Source organism: Hemiscyllium ocellatum, chromosome 2 (assembly GCF_020745735.1).
Source record: "Hemiscyllium ocellatum isolate sHemOce1 chromosome 2, sHemOce1.pat.X.cur, whole genome shotgun sequence".
Taxonomy (NCBI): domain Eukaryota; kingdom Metazoa; phylum Chordata; class Chondrichthyes; order Orectolobiformes; family Hemiscylliidae; genus Hemiscyllium; species Hemiscyllium ocellatum.
In genome coordinates, this window is record NC_083402.1 from 80,766,528 (window position 1) to 80,786,902 (window position 20,375).

General features: G+C 39.3%; 1 protein-coding gene across 2 annotated transcripts in view; it reads right to left on the reverse strand.

The window, feature by feature from the left end:
* LOC132823793 (nicotinamide riboside kinase 1-like) overlaps positions 1-20,375 on the reverse strand; it is a 45,687-nt gene that overhangs the window by 14,293 nt on the left and 11,019 nt on the right. For both annotated transcript variants that reach the window (XR_009645592.1, XM_060837830.1), the window contains exons 3-5: positions 14,472-14,575; positions 8,548-8,638; positions 2,733-2,781 (exon numbers count right to left, since the gene is read on the reverse strand). Coding sequence is in view for 1 of the 2 variants with exons in the window: in XM_060837830.1 (XP_060693813.1) it covers positions 2,733-2,781; positions 8,548-8,638; positions 14,472-14,575 (244 nt within the window). In the remaining variant the exon portion in view is untranslated. The remainder of the gene's footprint in view (positions 1-2,732; positions 2,782-8,547; positions 8,639-14,471; positions 14,576-20,375) is intronic.

Below are 20,375 nucleotides of genomic sequence, written 5' to 3' on the forward strand. Positions count from 1 at the left end.
GAGCCCAAACCTGGCCTTCCAAGGTTCAGACCCACCCCTTGGAGCTCTCTATCGTGGCCTCAGAGGCCGCGGTCCTCTGTTCCACTGCTTCTACAAGCTGATCCAAAGCCTGCTCATACTTTGTCAGCATGGCAGTAGTTGGTTCCAGCACTCTCTCGATATTTTCATGGAGTTCTGCAAACTCCGTTAGTAAATGCTGTTGCTCCACTGAACTTAAGGGTGCCGCCACAGGAGTTGAGGTAATGATTGCGGGTGTGCTCAACATAGTAGGGGAGTTACCTGCCTGTTGTACTCTCTTTCCCTTGGAAGTCTTCATTTCAGCTCCAGATCTGTCAAATCTTAATTTTAAAGAGCTCTAGGTTTCTCCCTATTTTACATTACAAACTTTCCTCAGGGATGGCTGAGGGTGAAGGGTAGGAGCCCACTTTGCCTGGGATACAGTACAGAGCCCAACACAGCAGACTATTTAGACTGCCACTGTCTTGAATCTCCACCACCCCTCATGATTTTAAAACTTCTGCTAAACCTCCCCTCAGTCTCCTCCTCTCAAGGAAAACAGTCCCAACTTTATCAATTTGTCCTTATAACTCAAGTTTTTATTATTTCATAAACCCCTTCTGCAATCTCTCCAGTGCATTCATTTCCTCCTTAAAAAGTGGTGCCCAGGACTGTACACAGTACTCCATCTGAGGGCTAAAGGTTCAGCATAACATCCTTGCTTTAGTATCCTATCCTCTTATTAACAAAGCTTAGGATAGTTCACACTGTACTCTGTAATACAGAATAGCTTAATTCCGAATGATGAACTGTAGTTACCAATAGAGGCAAGTAGTGACAAAGAAATGAAATATTCAAATACCAAGAGAATTCCTTGAGTATGTGCCGCAATCTATTACAGTATATGTTGATAACTATTTCATACAGGTTCTTATAACATTGAATCATGTAGAACAATTAGGCCAAGTCCAGTTCAATAGGGTATCTGTTCCTTTGAATTGAAAACTATGACCACTATGTTGTGATAGTTGCATTGAAAACCTGTCACAGAAATATTATTTTGGCTTAGTATTTATTTTGGATATGGAGGCTAGGAACTAGATATTGATGTCATGAAAACAGCCCACATCACAGGAGAGGAGATGCAGGAGGTCTTGAAAAACATAAAGGTGGATAAATGTCTGGGACCTGATCAAGTGTATACCAGGGCATCGTGGGAAGCTAGGGAAGAAATTACACGGTCCTAGCAGAGATATGTGTATCCTGTACAGCCACGGATGAGGTGCAGGAGGACTACAACATGGCTAATGTTTTGCCTTTACCTAAGAAAGGTTGTAAGGAGAAGCCTGGGAATGACAGACTGGTGAATCTGACAGCAATGGCGGGTAAGTTGTTGGAGGGGATTCTGAGAGATAGAATTTACATGCATTGGGAGAGGTAAGGACTTATTAGGGATATTCAGCATGGCTTTGTGCATGGGAAAACGTGCCTCACAAGTTTGATTGAGCTTTTTGAGAACATGACCAAAAAGATATACGAGGGCAGAATGGTAGATGTCGTCTGCGTGGACTTTAGTCAAGTCTTTGACAAGATTCTGCATGGTCGACTGGTTAGTAAAGTTAGATCATATGGAATTCAAGGAGAGTCTGTCAATTAGATACAAAATTGGCTTGTTGATTAAAGACAGAGAGTGGTGGTGGAGGGTTGTTTTTTGGATTGGAGGCCTGTGACCAGCTGTGTTCTGCATGTATCGGTGCTGGACATACTGTTGTTTGTCATTTATATAAAATATCTGGATGAAAATTTAGGAGCCATGGTTAATAAGTTTGCAGATAACACCAAAACTGGTAGTACAGTGGACAGTGTAGGTTATTTAAGCTTACAAAGGTATCTAGATCAATTATGGCAATTAGCTAACGACTGGCAGATGGAATTTAGTTTGGATAAATGAGAGCTATTGTATTTTGGCAAAACAAACAAAGGCAGGTCTTGTACAATTAATGGAAGGGCCCTAGGTAATGTTGCCAAACAGACAGACCAAAGGGTTCAGGTACATAGTTCTTTGAAAGTTGCATCATAGGGAGACAGGGTGGTTAAGAAAACATGTAGCACATTTGCCTTCATTGCTCAGACCATTTAGTATGAGTTGGATGTCATGTTGAGGTTGCACAGGACATTAGTGAGGCCAATTTTGGAGTATCATTAAAAGTTCGAGTCGCCCTGCTATAGGAAGGATATTATTAAATTTTAGGGGGTTCAGAAAAGATTTACAAGGATGTTGCTGTGACTGAAGAGTTTGAGTTATAAGGAGAGACTGAATAGGCTAAGACTTTTTTAATTGGAGCATAGAAATTTGAGGGGTGACCTTCTGGAGGTTTATAAAATCATGAGCATAGATAAGCTGAAGAGCAAAGGTGTTTTCTCTAGTGTAGAGGAGTTCAAAACTAGATTTTTAAGGTGAGAGGCAAAAAATTTAAAAGGGACATAAGAGGAAACTGTTTCATACAGAGGGCGATTTATATGTGGAATTAACCGACAAGGGAAGTGGTAGATGCAGGTGCAGTGCCAACATTTAAAAGATACAGATACATGAATAGGAAAGCTTTAGAGAGATATGGGCCAAATGCAGGCAAATAGGACTTGTTTAGTTTGGGAAACTTGATCGGCATGGATGAGTTGGACTGAAGGGTCTGTTTTCTTAATGTATGCCTCTGACTCTCTGTGACAAATCTTACCATCATACTGCTGAAACCCATCTTGTCCGACCTTTACTTCACTGGCTGGCTGGAAAAAAATAAATATAAAAGTTTAGTCCAAAATAAAATTCCTCATCCATAGTTTTAGGAATTAGCCTCAGCTTCTGGTCCATACAAGATTTGAAGCTTGGAGCTATTAAAAATTTAGGAACGGTGACATATTGATTCTTTTCTTTCAGAAGTTCAACTCCCAAAAATGAGAGAGAATTACCAGCGGATTAATAGAAAAAAGATTTAAGAGATATTTATTACAATGAACAAAGAAGATGTGACACTTTCAAAACAAAGTTATGAAAGATGGCAGAGTTGTAAGAACAGTTTGTGCAATAAGCGGAAGCCACAATGGCTCATGGAGACTTAGCTAAGTAACATGCTCTAAGAGATATCTTTCAGTGGGCAAAAAGATGTAAACAAAAAGGCAGAACAAAATTAAATTAGGATCACAATTCAACTTAATAAAACACAATAAATCATTTTAGCATTTTACAGAAAATAAAGAAGACTTGAAACATTATGCAGCCAGAACTATAGATGGTACCACCAGCTTAAAAGTACATTTTAATAAATATTGTGATCCTACTAATCATGATCCTACAGATTAAATTAGCATTGCATCTGTAGATGTTCTGTGGTGGTTTGAATTGAGTTTGAAGTATAAGTGGGACAGTATCTAATTCGCATCTAAAACAATACTGGGTTCCAAATAAAGCCTTAACAACAACTACACATCATTCTTATGAATTTGTCTACTGAAACCCTATGCCACGCCAAATGTTCCTGAAAATGGTAAAAACCTGCTGTATCAGGACTCTTGTCATTTTCCAAAGACTTCTGCCAGTTTCACGCCAAACACAACAGTGGAACCCCCTGACTTTTCAGGGACTTAGTTTCTACTTTTAATCACTTTTGTATCACCTATGTTATGGACCAGACCAAACCCTTCAAAATGTATTAAGAAGGAAGCCTAGACCCCAACTTTTTCTTACTTTTAATAGTACGTGTAAAGTATTGTGTTCCAGATACAATTCAATTGGTCAAACTACCAGGCTTGAAGCAAAACACCCTTTATTTTCACACTTTAGTTAAAATACAAACAAAATTAAGATGATTGGAATAACTCAAATCCATTGGAAATCATTACAGAAGAATAGATTATTTAACTATAAAACAGCAACTGTTCCAAAATAGTAACATCTCATAAACACACCCTTATCAAAGGCAAACTCAATAAAATAGATTGCCTCACATACAATTCTAGCAGCAGGAAAAGAACCCAAGCTCAATAGAGAGTGGAATAACAGCTTCCACATCCAGCTTCAAGACCCCAGCAACTGCTGTTGGAGAAAACTAAAATCCTGGTTCTGTGAGAGGTTGGCCCCACCTCTTCATACATCTTCTGTTGTTCCAACTTTTAAAAAATACCAAAGCTAGTTGGGCTCCGAGCAGACAGCTTGGCTCAAAGTTTACAATATTTGCTTTCAAAAGAAACATGACAGAACAAATCCTTCTTAAAGGCACATCTCATTTCACTGATGAATTCATTTCAGCATATTTTAATATATTGTATCGGGGAAAGCATGAAGGCTAAATTAAGATTTAATGCGAAACAAGGACAGACCTAATTTATCAACGGCTAAAGGAAATAAGTGGTCATCAGTGATGGTACAGTAAATGTTTTCATATATTATCAATCCCTAGGTGCCTTTAAGAAAGTGGTTATGAGAAGCGTTCTTGAACTGTTGCAATCCATGTACATATATTGTAGATGCTCTGACAGTGCCATTAGGAAGTTTCGACACTTTGACCCAATGATCAAGAAGCAACAAATAGTTTTTTCTTTATCCATTCATGGGACTGAAAGAATAGCTACTGTGATGGGATTTGAAGGATGGGATCCCAATCATTACCCTGGGCATGTGGATTACTTGATCAGTAATAACGAGCTGAACCTTCCTATATTTTGGCTCTATCAATTGCTGCAAGTTTCTTTAATGTTTTCTCTTTGCGACCTCTGGCAAATTTTCTCATACAATTCTGTACAACTCAACTCATTAATTATGCACTGGTCTTCACAGGGCCATTCTCATGCAGTCTTGCATGAGCAAGGCAGAACAGACAGCAATTCCAGGACCTCCTGGTGTTCATGCTATAGGCACCATATTTAAACCCCAGGTGCATCCTATTTCAAATACTACAAGCCAGTGCTCTTGTACAATTCCAAAGGACATGGCCCATGACAGGATTTGGCACTCTGGATCCCTGATAGGGACCTGGAGGCCCGTATGGCTGGTGTAGTGAAGAGGAGAGCCATTTTCTTTCATTAGCATTGATGAAAGTGACCATAGAATGGACACTGTCAGTTTGGAGGAACATGGTACAACGCTGCAAGAGGTTAATGAATTTCTGCACTCTGCTAGGGTAAGTGCCATCATGTTCTCCTTGTTACCTCACATTCACTCTAACTCTGTCACTGCATGATATGGAGATGCCGGTGTTGGACTGAGGTGTACAAAGTTAAAAATCACACAAAACCAGGTTATAGTCCAACAGGTTTAATTGGAAGCACTAGCTTTTGAAGCACAACCACCTGATGAAGGAGCAGCGCTCTGAAATCTAGTGCTTCCAATTAAACCTGTTGGATTATAACCTGGTGTTGTGTGATTTTTAACCCTGTCATTGCACACTTCTCCCGCCAAGACTCATGGTTTACCACTAATGCATGCACCATCTTTTCTCAAAGCTCTTGCTCAACTCAACCTCCTAAATACAAAGCTTCCTGCCCTCAGTACGTTCCATTCACTCTTTTGGGACACCACACTACCTTCTGGCATTTGCAACATGAAGAACTCTTCCAACCACTTTCATTTCACTCAATCCCTCCCTTTGTTTCTCTGCAGGAAAAAAAACAGGCCATAATAGGGCTGAAAGGGCCAAAGGTGGGTAGTAAACCTTCATCTCATTTCGTAAGGGGAGTAATTCCTGAACTCGTGAAAGAGGACCATGACTGCTCATGTCGTGCTGTTGAGATCTCCATATCCTGGCAGCTGATTAAACTTCATTGCCCTATGCTGTGCTACTCCCCTATTACCAACAATGTGTACACCTTTTGACCTGCTCAAGCTTCTATACCTATTGTGCAATGCAATTCCCCCTCTTGTCTTGTGCAAGGCTGTCTTCTGTATACTTCAAAAGCTCAGATACTTCTACCTCTGTAGGGACGTTATCTAAATTAGACTCTGGAGAATATTCTGGTTTGTCTGGCGTGTCTACACAGCTGACCGAGGAAGAAACTCTTCAGGTCTCTGACACTGTGAAGCCCGAGATAACAGGCACCTGATCAGCTCCATGCTGAAGATGACCCCATGGTGTCAGCCATTAATACGTTTGCGCAAAAGGATAAACAAATACAGAAGCAATAGGTAGGTTTGTCAGAGACCCTCAGAATTAAAAGATCGAAGGATTCTACTAATGTTGTCAATATCGTGCTAACTCTAGTGTATTAAAGATTAGTGATAATCCAGAGGTTTAGGAATGTTTTAAAACCAACAAGAGATGACTGGAAAAAACTGAGACGATAAACTTTGAGGGTAAACTTGCAAGTAGTAGCAAGACGTATAGCTAGTGCTTTTTTAAATATATATAAAGGAAGAGAGAAGCCCCTCAGGGAATGAGGCTAGAATCATCATAGAATCACAACAGTGCAGATAGACGCCATTTGGTCCACCTAGTCTGTACCGATCCTCTGTAAAACATCCCACCCCACCCCACTGCACCACCTTCCCCACCTCATGGATTTACCATAGCTTAACCTACCTAGCCTGTACAATCTTGGACACTACAGATAATTTAGCATGGCCAACCCACACTGTGATGATACTATGGCTTTAAAAGATAATTTTGTCCTTTTTTTCGAAGAGAAGTTTTAAGGCAGAGATACCAAGCAGTCTATCAGGTTGAGGGGCCTTGGAACTTTTGTTAAATGTTGGAACAATAGAAGTAGCCTGAATGGGTGTGGTCAAGCTCTCACAGAACCAGGACTGTCAGTTTAGTTTTTTGGTTTTAGCTTTCAGCAGTTGTTACTAGGTTCTAGCAGGGTTGGAGTAAATCTCAGAATTTTCTCTCGCTATTTCTTCCCTCCTGGGCTACTAGAGTTGCATATGAGATAATCTGTTTTCTGAATTTGCCTTTTGTCAAGAGTGTGTCTTTGGGATGTTATACTATTGGAACAGTTAATTAGTCATAGTTACTGTATTTATTATTCTGTAAAGTTTTCCAATCGAGTTAAGTTATTGCATTTCCTTCTTACCTTTATTGTATTTTAACTATAGTAGAAGAATAAAGTCTGTTTTGCTTTAAATCCGGTAGATTAACCAATCCAATTGCACCTAGAATGCAATGTCTCACGTTTACCTTAAAATAAGAAAAGACAATCTTCTGAATATCTTGAGATTGTTTGGTCTGGTCCATAACAATATTTTTGGACTTTGAGAGGAAACTGCAGTATAGGAGCAAGTCAACACAGACACGAGGAGAATGTGCAAACCTCATGCTGACAGTCACCCAAGAGTGGAATCGAACCCAGGTCGCTCGCACTATGAGGCAGCATGCTAACCACTGAGCTGCCATAGAGAAATAATAATGGGGAGCTGGTAAATGGCAGAGGAGATGAATAAATTCTAAGCATTAGTCTTCACAACAAAAGATACGAATGCCATTCCAAGATTACTAAATATTCAAGGGGTAACAGGATGAGAGGAAGTAATAATCACTGGAGAAAAATACTCTTGAAACAAATAAAGACCACTAAGTCCCCTAGACCTGATAGCATACAAACTAGGATATTAAATTAAATAAAGTAGCTATAGAATTCGTTGATGCACTGGTAAGAATTTTCAAAGACGCCTTAGTTTCTGGAAAGTGCCAGATGTTTGGAAAACTGCCACCGTAACATCTTATACAAATGGGAAAGAGATCAATAAAAGGGAAGTATAGGGCAATTAGCTTAACATTTGTTAGTGAGAGAATGTTAAAGAGTCTATTGTAAAGGATGGAATAACCAAGTATTTAGAAATGTATAATATGATCAAACAATGTCAGAATGGTTTAATGAAGGGAAAATCATGCCTGACAAATTTATTAGAATTCTTCAAAGAGATAACAAGCAGAGGAAGCAGTCATTCAATCATTATGCCTCAATCATTCAATCCCTCCACTTGAGCTCCCTGTTTTCCCAAACACAGCAGTGCCACAGATAACACCCTCGCTCTTAATGTTTACTGCCCAGTCTCCCAGGACTGATTCTGGCTTACACCTGAACAAACTTTGAAGAACAGCCCCAACTAAGGACAACTGAATCCCAACTGGTTTCTATGCCACTTTTCAACTACATACTGATAATCCCCACATTGGTTGGACCTGACCTGAAGGACTGACTGTGGCCCAAAACAACCACACATCTGCTCCTGACCCCACCCTGACTGAGGTTGGATGAAGTCCTTAAGTGATTGCGGCAGCAGCTCTTACTGACCATAGTTTCCTTTTATTTAAGATTACGTCCCTTAGATTTTCATACGTGGCCATTTGGTTGAAGGACGTGCAGTGTTTGGCAGGTAACTTGATGGCACCTGCCGAAGAAGCGATATCGGCGGAGCATAGTCAGGATGTATAAATAAGTTTATTCAATATTAGATTAGTGTGAATGGGTATTTCATTTTTTTTCTCATCTTGTTAAACAGTGTTAATGTATTTCAAATAATAATAGAAATTAACCAACAATAGAAATTTTAAGACTTACCTTAAAAAATGTATCTTGACATAGTAACATGCTGTTTGGAAGAGCCTTCCTAAGTTTGCTTGCAAGTGTAGTTTTTCCACCATTTGTGATTCTGAATTTAAAAAAAGACCACAATAATTTTTCTTTTGTTCTTTGATGGGATGTGTGTATCATCTGCATAGTCAGCATTTGTTGCCCATCCCTGACTACCCATGAATTGAATGGCTTGCTGGGCCATTTCAAGGCAGTTAAGAAGCAACCATATTACTGCAGAACTGGAGCCACATATTGGCCAGACTTGGTAAGGATGACAGATTTTCTCTTTCAAGTACATTAATGAACCAGATGAGCTTTTACAACAATTCATGATAGGCGAACCATTACCATTACTGAGATGAGTTTTCAATTCAAGAATTATTAAAATTCCATCATTGTAGAATTTGAACTCACGATTCCAAAGAGTAGCCTGAGTTTCTGCATCACTCAACTAGACATCAATTGCAAATTGCAATTAGATCATACTTTGCAAACTTGCATCAATGCTCTGGAGTGCCATCAAAATGTTGTAATAGAAAGGTACCTTCACAATTCACAGAAATAAACTACAGCGCTTTTGCTCCAGATGACCCTTCCATTGCAATGATTCTCTCATTCCCACCCCCTATCCCCATCCCATACTCATCTTGGCCAGTTATAACCTGGAGCTTCATTGGGATTCTCATGTGACACCCCACAGTTTGTTAAAATTAGGCTGTAGTAGTTACATCATCACTATTACTGAAACCAAATTTTTATTCTAGATTTATTAACTTAATTTAAAATTTCCATTTCCTGTAGTGGGATTTAAACTCATGTCTCATCAGTCTACGATTTTGGCTTTCTAATCTCGTCACATATGTTAAGGTTCTCCATATGTTTTTTATGTTGCTAGTACTTCACATTTTATTCCTCCCCATAGATTCAAAACTGTTCAGAACATATACACATGATTTGGATGTGGGGACTAGTTGTAATATTTCCAAACTTGCTGTTGACACCAAACTGGAGTTAAAAGGCAGTTACATAGAGGCTTCAGAAGTACTTACATAGGCTAAATGAGAACATGGCAGCTACATTTCATGTGTAAACCAACACTGAATCCAGAAGTTTTTCACATGTCCTAAACCAATATGGTCGTTTGCAGATTATAGTACTAAACAACAAACAGATGCCTCAATAAATCAGAGAATTAATGCAATAGCACATGAGTAATGACTATAAAACCTGCTCAATTTTTATAAAGCTCTAACTGGCTCACAAGTGTTCTTCAGGGAATGGAACTTTTCAACACTTCAGACTTGTCCACATATGACTCCAATTACAAGCAGTTAATATAAGAACGTTAGATATAGGAGCAGTTATAGACCATTTGAACTTTTGTGCTAGCTCTACCATTCAACATGATCATGACTGATCTTCTAAGTCAATTCAACCTTCCACACTGTCCACATAACCTTCGATCCCTTTAGAATCAAAAGATATATTAATCTCTTATATGAATATGTTCAATAATTGAGGATCCACAAATCAAATATTCTTGAGTGAAGAAATTTTCCTTCATTTCGGTCCTAAATGGCCAACCCTTTATTGAGAGTCAAGATTAGAGCAGTGCTGGAAAAGCACAGTAGGTCAGACAACGTCCGAAGAGCAGGAAAATCGATGTTTCAGGCAAATTTTCCTCTATCTCAACTATGGAAATTCAGAACTGGTCTATTCAATCTCTTCTTGTTTCTCTAATTGCTTCCTGTTCCGACACTTTAACTTTCCATGATTTTTGTAGAAAAATATTCCAGTGCAGGCCAGAATATCTTTGAGGCTGCTAATAATCAATCTATAATAAAAAAACTTATAATAATGGCCATACTACTTAAATATCTTGACAGGGTTATGACTAGGCATGAAGAAATGGAACAGTATTTCTGTTCATCCCTCTTTGTTTAATAGTAAGAGTATTTTTAATATTTGAAATTTAGATGTACCAATCCATTGTATGCACCTCACAGATAGAAATAGAAAATACAAAAGAAACTCAGCAGATCTGGAAGCTCCTGTGAAAAGACAAACTAAGTTAGACTTTTGAGTCCAACTCGATATTTTTTTTGGGAACTGAATTTCGGGAACATTTTCATGATCACAGCTTTATAGTTCGATTGAGCTTGAACTTCCCTGCAAAGCCTGGCAATTCTAATCAGCTTGATAGTGCCAATGAGTTTATCACCTTTTACACATATTCATGTCTACTTTTAACAATCAGAAAGCATCCTTGAACTCGCCTAAAGAGCAGATTACTACTCACAGAAGTGTCCCTCAATCTATCCAAAATAGATACTTATCGAAAGAACTCCAGCAGATTTCAATCTTCTAACAGGTTTAGAGGTCAGTGGACATCGTAGGTTTTGGACATCACAATTACAAAAATTGTTTCTGCTTGGGGGCAGCAACACCAAGGCAAATGCCTCTCTAAACTAGTACAAATCTGTCCCTATTTTCTCTTCTCCAAAACTCATGGATGCCCAATTCAACGGCAAGATTTCTGGGAAGTGGGATTCTGTTGCCATATCAACTAAGCCAGAAACCTTTTCCATTTTTACAAAACTTCAAGTCAAAATCTAAAAGGAGCAGGCAGTCTCCCTCCTGCACTGTCAAACTTGGTATGAAATTGAAGTGAGTTTACCTCGGAAACACTAATGACATGTAAATTCAATGCCTGGCGAGATAAAGCAAAGAAACACCAGCATCAGTAGCAATAAATTTTAGATGCTAGCGGACAACCAGTTACTAATAAGGAAGGAAGGAAAGCTGACCTCGAAGACAGAATGCAATAATAAAATATTAGAAAGCATGCTCAAAGAACCAAAAGAAAATGCCAGTCAGTGGTGATAACAAAAAATAATAAAATAAACTTGGCTTTTACAATTTATATCAATGATTTAGATGTGAAAACTAACTTGCACATGACACAATAATTGATAGAAAGGTATGTTGTGAAGACGACTTAAGGTTGAGACTTAGCAAAATTTTGGCACATGGGAGTACAATATGGGAAAATGTGAAATTGTTCACTTTGGTAGAAAGAATAAAAATGTGGAGTATTAAACAGAAAACAATATCAGAAAATGAACCTGTAGAGGGATCTAGGTATTCTCGTGCATGAGTTGCCAACCCAAACAAAGCAGTCTTCCAATCATGGAACTGTTTTCTCTTCTATAGCCACATTACGTCAAGCTACTGTAGTACAACCAAGTGTATCTCTACAGATTACTTCATACCTCTTCAGTAATCTTACAAGATCCTCCTGCTGTCCTTTCTCTAAATATGAAAATGCAGTTTTTAACCGTCACAGTGTTTCTGTGTTAGCTCGTCGAACTATACGAAGTTCGCTTTGAGAACAGTGTACCTCTCCTTCTATCTCATTCCCATTAGCTACATCATCTTCCATTACTCTTATTATCTGATAACTTTGTTCGTTTTTATGCTTTTTCCTATAATAATATGTTTATGTAACAAAATTGATTCTTCTTCCTACAATCAGAAGTATTAATCAGCTCAGTTACTTGAATAACCCTTCTAGCGACTTTATACAGGCCAGTGAATTTGATTTTCAATGGTTCATCTTGTAATGGTAACAATTCCAATACTTCATCTCCCACCTGAAATACTTGGTTTGCTGAATCGTTCTCTGCCCATTCTTTCATTTTTGCCTGTGAAAATTTAAATGTTTTGTACCACCCTACATGCTCCTCGAGTCTTTTTAGAAACATGGACATGTAATCCAACATTGAAGTTCACTTTTCTCATTTAAGAACTTGTCCCTAATTACTTTTAGCAGCAATCTAATCTCATGACCATAAACCAGTAGATTCATTTTGCGAATTTCTGATCGCAAATGCCAACATATCTAATCCTTTGCCCCAATCCTGTGGATACTTGCGACAATATGCTTTAATCATGGTTTGAGTGTCTTACAGCACCAATCCAATACCTTCACCTTGTTATGCTTTTATTCATCGGTAATTGGACTTTTGAATTTTTCAGCTTCCTTAAATTGAGGAACCGTTGCCTATATATCTCAGGGACTAACTCATAGGCAGTCCATATAGTTTTTTTTCCACTGTATTATAATCCTGAGAAACGTCATCTCACAGCAAAACATAAGCTAACTATTGTGGACAGCATCAAGTGATGATTGCTGCTGGCAATGCAGCTGCCAAAGACACAGGATAGCCAAAAGACCTGGGTCACAGGAGAGTGAGAACAGGATGGAAGTCATGAGGAACAGTCAGAGTCATACAGATATACAACACAGAAACAGACCTTTCAGTCCAACTCATCCATGCCGATCAGATATCCTAAGTAAATCTAGTTCCATTTGCCAACATTTGGCACATATCCCTCTAAACCCTTCCTATTTATATACCAATACAGATGCCTTTTAAATGCTGTAATTGTACTCGCTTCCACCACTTCCTCTAGCAGCTGATTCCATGCACATACCATTCTCTGCGTGAAAAACTTGTTTTGTGAATCCCTTTTAAATCTTTCCCCTCTCACCCTAAACCGATGCGCTCTAGTTTTGGACTCTCCCACCGTGAGGAAAATACCTTGTCTTTTTATCCTATCCATGCCCCTCATGATTTTAAAGACTTCTATAAGGTCATCTGTCAGCCTCCGATGCTTCAGAGAAAATAGCTCCAGACTCTCCCCACAGCTTAAACCCTCCAACCCTGGCAACATCCTTGTAAGTCTTTTCTGAACCCTTGCAAGTCTAACAACATCTTTTCTACAGCAGGGAGACCAAAATTGAATGCAATATTCCAAAGGTCGCCTTACCAACGTCCTGTAGAGCCGCAACACAATATGCCAACTCCTGTACTTCATTCACTGACCAATAAAGGCAAGCATATCAAACGCCTTCTTCACTGGTCACTGACTAGGGAATGGAAAGCAGATAGCTGTAAGAAAGGGTTGATGGGTTTTCAGTAGCCCAATGTCATCTCTCTCAATCAGACATGAACAAGTAAAACCTTCCCCTTCTCAACCTGCCAAACCACAAGCCCTAGGATTAGTCTTTGGGCTTCTCATGTAGTGCCTGTCCCATCCACTGCTGGTTGAATAACAGCTATGGCTGGATTAGATCTTTAACTGGACATTTAAGAAACTTTAATCAGCAGAAGCAGAGGAAGAGGAGTCCACAAAGTGTATCCTCTGTCCTGCCTCCAAATATGTCTGTTAAGACGGCATTAGATTCCACATGCTTTTCCAATTGCTGTTAAGGCTAATCTAAGGCCAAAAACATAAGATTCATTCTAACCAATCCAGTAAAGTGTTTAGAAAAAGACTTGGCTATCCAGAGCTAAAATGTGGTTAAAATATGGAACCTGCTTCCACATGTAGTTGAGACCCTGAGTATGGATGTTTTTAAAGTAGGTAGAAAGTATTAGGGAGACAAGAATACAACAATACGTTGATGGGATTAAATGAATAAAGATGAAAGGAGTACTACAAGCACTAGTACAAATCTTTTTGGCCTGTTTCTGTGTTGGTTAGCTCAGTTGGCTGAACAGCTGGTTTGCAATGCAGAAGGATGCCAACAGCATAGATTCAATTCCCATACCAGCTGAAGTTAGCATGAGGGTCCCAGTTCTCAACTGGGCCACTCACCTGAGACATGGAGACCCTTAGGTTAAACTCACTATCAGACATTTTTCTCAAACAAGACAGCAGACCTATGGTCTGCAACTTTACCTCACTGTGTAATATGTTATAAGTAATAATTCTAATTTTTTTTTAAAGTTGCTGTGAAAATAGTTTCATCTTACAAATACGGGGAAAGTAAACTCAAACATGTTCTTTCATCATGTAAGCAACAAACTTAGTAATAGTAATTTAAATCAACTTATACTTACCCTCCAATTCCAACAATAAATGTTCTCATTTTGATTTTCAAATGACCTTGAATTAATCTTGCTACTGAATTCAGAAGGCAGTGGTACACGAATCTTGCTGTCACCTAAAAAGAAATGGATATTTATGCTTATGCATTTGTGCAAGCTCAATGAAATTGAGGCGAGTCTCCAACTTCTGTTACTTTTTCATTTCTTACTTCCTTTATCTTAGAGCTCTCAATCAGTGGTACACAAATGTTTAATTTTGCTATCATTCATATTACATGGCATTGACAACATTCCTTGTCAACTCAGTCTCCTGTTTCATGGAAGGATTTAATCAAGTCAACCAAACATTTTTCATTTTAAAAATCCAAGTAGATGTGCATTTATTAGCACATACTTTTCCAATGCTAATTAACCTTATCTTGGATTTTTGTTTCTAAAAGCATTACATCTTAGTCGACAGAGTTTATCTCTCTCCTCAGTTTCCATCAGGATGTAGGATCTGCAAACTTTCAGAACTTACACCACTCTCATTTCCAAGAACTTAAATGATAGTACTAGCGTCACTGTAATTCACAACCTTAGGTCTTTCAGTAACTTAGGATGCAACTCATCCCAACTTACTACTTGTCAACCTTTTAATTATCTTTATTGTTAAGCTATCTAATCTCACTGCAACCTCGTACCTTACTGTTAAATTGGGAACATTCTCTTCTTGAAAAGAAAAGGTGCAAACACTCACTAAATGGGCTACATTTTATGGGGCAGTGTGATTTCACTACCAATTCCCTCGCTAAACAATGAGGGAGTCTGCCAATACTGCTACACAGCAACTTAACAGCAGGAACAGTATTAAATTATTTTTTGAGAGACTCCTGCCCCAATTTTGGGAGCAGTTCCTGACAAACGATCAGATCACCTGCAACTCAACAGGCTTGGCAGCACCAGTCAGGGTAATGGTTACAGGTGGGAACACAGGTAGTCTCAAGTGCTATGGAGCAAGATTAACTCAGCACTGAAGGTCTTAGCGAAGAGCACATGGGAAGTTGCTGTTGGGAGGGTGGGATGGTGCACATTCAAGAGGCTGCAGGAACGTTAAATGGGAAGAATGAGATTATGGGCAGTTGGTTTTGGCTCCGGTTGGGTTGGTGACGATTCGCCGCCGATAATTAGCCACTGCCAGTTCTCCACCAGCGTTTCTCCACTGGGGTCATTTAACCTCTGGAGACGATTCACCACCGGAAATATGTATATGTACTGATTGCTTTCCCTCTCAACTGTTCTTTCATACTTCTCATTCCCCTTTATTTACACAACTACATACTACATATTGATTAAAAAAAAGAGGTAAAATAAATATCATTTCATTGGTTTATATATAAAAATGAGTTACAAATGTTAACCAGAAAAAGGAAATATATTTTAAAAATCTTTATAATGGCAGTAAAATCTCACATTAATATTAAACAATGAAATTTTAGTTCATTTGATAGTTATGCGCTATTTCTCTAAGATATTCCAAATAATCTCTTTCACTGTATTCAAGAACAATTTTTTGTATTCTATCGTCTGGGTCTCCTATCATTCCTTTTTCGTCAAATTATTTTCTTCATGTAGCTTGTCGTCGGTAAAGATGCTAGGACTGAATGAGGGACATCAGCTACACATTAGTTTCTAATGTGTAGCTGATGTGTAGCTGATGTGTAGCTAATGGGCGGCACGGTGGCACAGTGGTTAGCACTGCTGCCTCACAGTGCCGGAGACCCGGGTTCAATTCCCGACTCAGGCGACTGACTGTGTGGAGTTTGCACGTTCTCCCCGTGTCAGCGTGGGTTTCCTCCGGGTGCTCCGGTTTCCTCCCACAGTCCAAAGATGTGCGAGTCAGGTGAATTGACCATGCTAAATTGCCCATAGTGTTAGGTAAGGGGTAAATGTAGGGGTATGGGTGGGTTTCGCTTCGGCAGGTCGGTGTGGACTTGTTGGGCCGAAGGGCCTGTTTCCACACTGTAAATCTAATCTAATCTAAAAACACTATAAGAATGTTCACATCGTCAAAACGTAATGCTTGAATTACTCTTGGACAGTTTATCAAAAACATATATAAAACCATCGTGGCAAAACTTCTTATTTCCATGTTTACTAATAATTTCTGTTTCCATTTTGAAGACTTGAGGGTAAATGGAAAAAAAATACAAGCTCAAAAAAACTCTCCTGTAACAAAAATAAGTTGTTACTGAAGCAACGCAAACACAACCTTAACCAATATAATGACAATTTTATATCATTTAGATATGCTTATTCTCTAACATTTTAAACTTATTTGCGGTGGCGAATCATCTTCAGTGGCCAATGGGCGGTGGCTAAGCATCCTCGGTGGTCAAAGGGCAGTGGCTAATTGTTGGCGGCAAATCTGCTGTGGCGAATGGTCCCATCCCACTCCAGTTAGCCCAGGGGTAACTCACTTCCCTTGTTAAAGCTAATGGACCTCCCTTCTTTATTACAGTTAATGCACTTACTAGGGCAATTTGAGGCCCTTAAGTAAACAATAATTTGCCTCCTATAAATGTCAGGCCTTGAGGGCCAGAGGGGGTGTGGATATGCAGCAGGAAAGTTAGTCACAGAAATGAATTTGCTTCCCCATTTTCAAATGTAAAAAGGGATGCAAAACACACCCCAGTTTCTCATTTGTGCATTCTGCTCACACAACTATGTCTCTTCTTTTGTTACCATTGGATATCCATATCTCAAAATGCATCATCCCATCAAATGGTCTCTTCATTGTGTGACTTTTGATTTCTACCATGACAGAATGAACAGATAGCGGCTTTGACAAGAATCACTTTAGTGGTTGCATGATGCAGCGCATCTCATCTCTAAGGCCTGAATTTAAATTTGAAAAAGACGGCAAGGATAAATCAGTGATCTTCAGACCATATCACAAAAGTGTCTATATAAAACACAAAGGGTATGAAATTGCAATTTTCACTCAAGGGAAATCACAATGATTGCTAGTAATGGCAATAAAAATAAACTAATTTACAAGGAAAAACGCTGTTGAGGCGAGGTCAGTGCATTCTGTTGACAATGAGTAGATAGAGCATTTTTAGCATCAATCCCAGCTTATATTTGATATCTTTAAAGTTGATGGAACAAAAGAATACGCAAAAATGATTTTTGTGCTGAGGAGTAATGCACCTTCAAGAGTCCAACATTTCTTTTTAATATCCATAAAATGATAAGGGTTTTTGCCAGTCTGAATAATGGTACTCTTAAGTGAAAACAATGCACTTTTATTTTTATTTGATCAAATGTGAAGTATTCCAAATATAGAAATCCTCCAAATAGGTTTTCTGAAAATTATCTCTGATACATTCCATTTTGTATATCAAATTAATTTCTTTTCTAATTAGGAATATCTAATGCAAGATTTCAACGTTTTTCTTGTTTCTGTATGACTTCCAAGGCTGTTGTTATTCGGTAGCATTCTCTTGTGCTGTCAACTCAGGCTGACAACAAAACAACCCAACAAGAATGGCAAGCAACCTTTGCCGTTGGACAAAGTAATTGTTCAGTAGTTAATTCAAGATAATTTAGGAGTTTTAAATCATCCTGAGAATGTAAGGATGGCTATTAATCTATTTGCAAATTGCTTTATGATTCTGTATTTCTGACAAATCATTGACTTCTTGAATTTTTTGTCAGATCATACAAATGTCTGTACTGTTATTTGCAGATTTTATTTTGATCTTATGTTTTTACCATCAGAAATCTTTGGCTGTCTTCATTTTTAAGAAACACATGATGCATATCAGTGCACCCTGCACAATTTCTGGCATATTATAGGAGTTAAAAGTGGACGGCATTGCAAAGTAATTTATATAAGATGATGAACTGAAAATCTATGTGAGCTCCTGCATCACAATAACCAATTTATATTCACTTTCAGCTGTGATTGCTAACCTACTTTATATAGAAAATACAAATACAGAGCAGAATTGGACAATTTGGCCTCTCAAATCTGCTCCACCATTCAATAAGAGCATTGCTGAACTATTTGTGTTTTGAATTCCAGATTCCCATCGACCTTGGGGTGAACCTCTGCAGTGCATTTTGGAAATTAGATTAGATTAGACTTACAGTGTGGAAACAGGCCCTTCGGCCCAACAAGTCCACACCGACCCGCCGAAGCGCAACCCACCCATACCCCTACATTTACCCCTTACCTAACACTATGGGCAATTTAGCATGGCCAATTCACCTGACCCGCACATCTTTTGGACTGTGGGAGGAAACTGGAGCACCCGGAGGAAACCCACGTGCAAACTCACACAGTCAGTCACCTGAGTCGGGAGTTGAACCCGGGTCTCAGGCGCTGTGAGGCAGCAGTGCTAACCACTGTGACACCGTGCCGCCCACAAATGGTACACATTGTTGTTATTGTATGTTGCTAGTAGAGGAAATGAATATTTGTAGATGTTGTGCCAGTCAAGCAGGCTACTTTGTTCTGGACACTGTCAAGCTTCCTGAATGATTCTGGAGTTGCACTCACCCAGGCAAGTGAGGAATATTCTCTCACACTCCTGACTTATGCCTCGTAGACGATGGATAGTCCTTCGGGAGTCAGAAGTTGAATTACTCACTGCAGCATTCCTAGCCTCTGGTCTTCCTTTGCAGCCACTGTATTCATTGGCTAATCCAATTCACTTTCTCATGTTGTGGGGAAAGTCACCAACCTCAGAGTCGGGGTGCAATGACAGAGTTTATTATACAAGGAAATAGCAAAGCTCCGGGAAGAGAAAGACATCAACAGAGGTCAGCTGCAAGTCTTAGAATCATAGAGTCATACAGATGTGCAGCACGGAAACAGACACTTCAGTCCAACTCGTCCATGCCGATCAGTTATCTCAACCCAATCCAGTCACACCTGCCAGCACCTGGCCCATATCCCTCCAAACACTTTCTATTCATATACCCATGCAGATGCCTTTGAAATGTTGCAATTACACTAGCCTCCACCACTTACTCTGGCAGTTCATTCCATGCACATAACCACCCTCTGCATGAAAACGTTGCCCCTTAGGTCTCGTTTATATCTTTCCCCTCTCACCGTAAACCCATGCCCTCTAGTTCTGGACTTTCCTACCCTAGGGAAAAGACTGTCGATTTATCCTATCCATGGCCCGCATGATTTGGAGACCAGAATTGCACACAATATTCCAACAGTGGCCTAACCAAAATCCTGTATACTCGCAACATGACCTCCCAACTCCTGTACTCAATACGCTGACCAATAAAGGAAAGCATACCAATTACTTTCTTCACTATCCTATCTACCTGCGACTCCACTTTCACGGAGCTATGAACCTGCACTCCAAGGTCTCTTTGTTCAGCAACATTACCTAGGACCTTAACATTAAGTGTATAAGTCCTGCTAAGATTTGCTTTCCCAAAATGCAGCACCTCACATTTATCCAAATTAAACTCCATCTGCCACTCCTGAGCCCATAGGCCCATCTGAATCTGATCAAGATTCCATTGTAATCCGAGGTAACCTTCTTCGTTGTTCACTACACCTCCAATTTTGGTGTAATCTGTAAACCTACTAACTATACCTCTTATGTTCACATCCAAATCATTTCTATAAATGATGAGAAGTAGAGGACCCAGCACCAATCCTTGTGGCAATCCATTGGTCACAGGCCTCCAGTCTGAAAAACAACCTTTTACCACCATTCGATGGGACAACACTACTATTATAGGACAAGCCAAACAGAGAACAGCCAGGGAATTCCTAGAGGCATGGCACTCATCCACAGATTCAATCAATAAGCACATCGACCTGGACCCAATATACCGGTCACTGCAGCGGACAGCTGGAACTGATGACCGGAAGCGGCAGATAAAAATCATTATAAATGC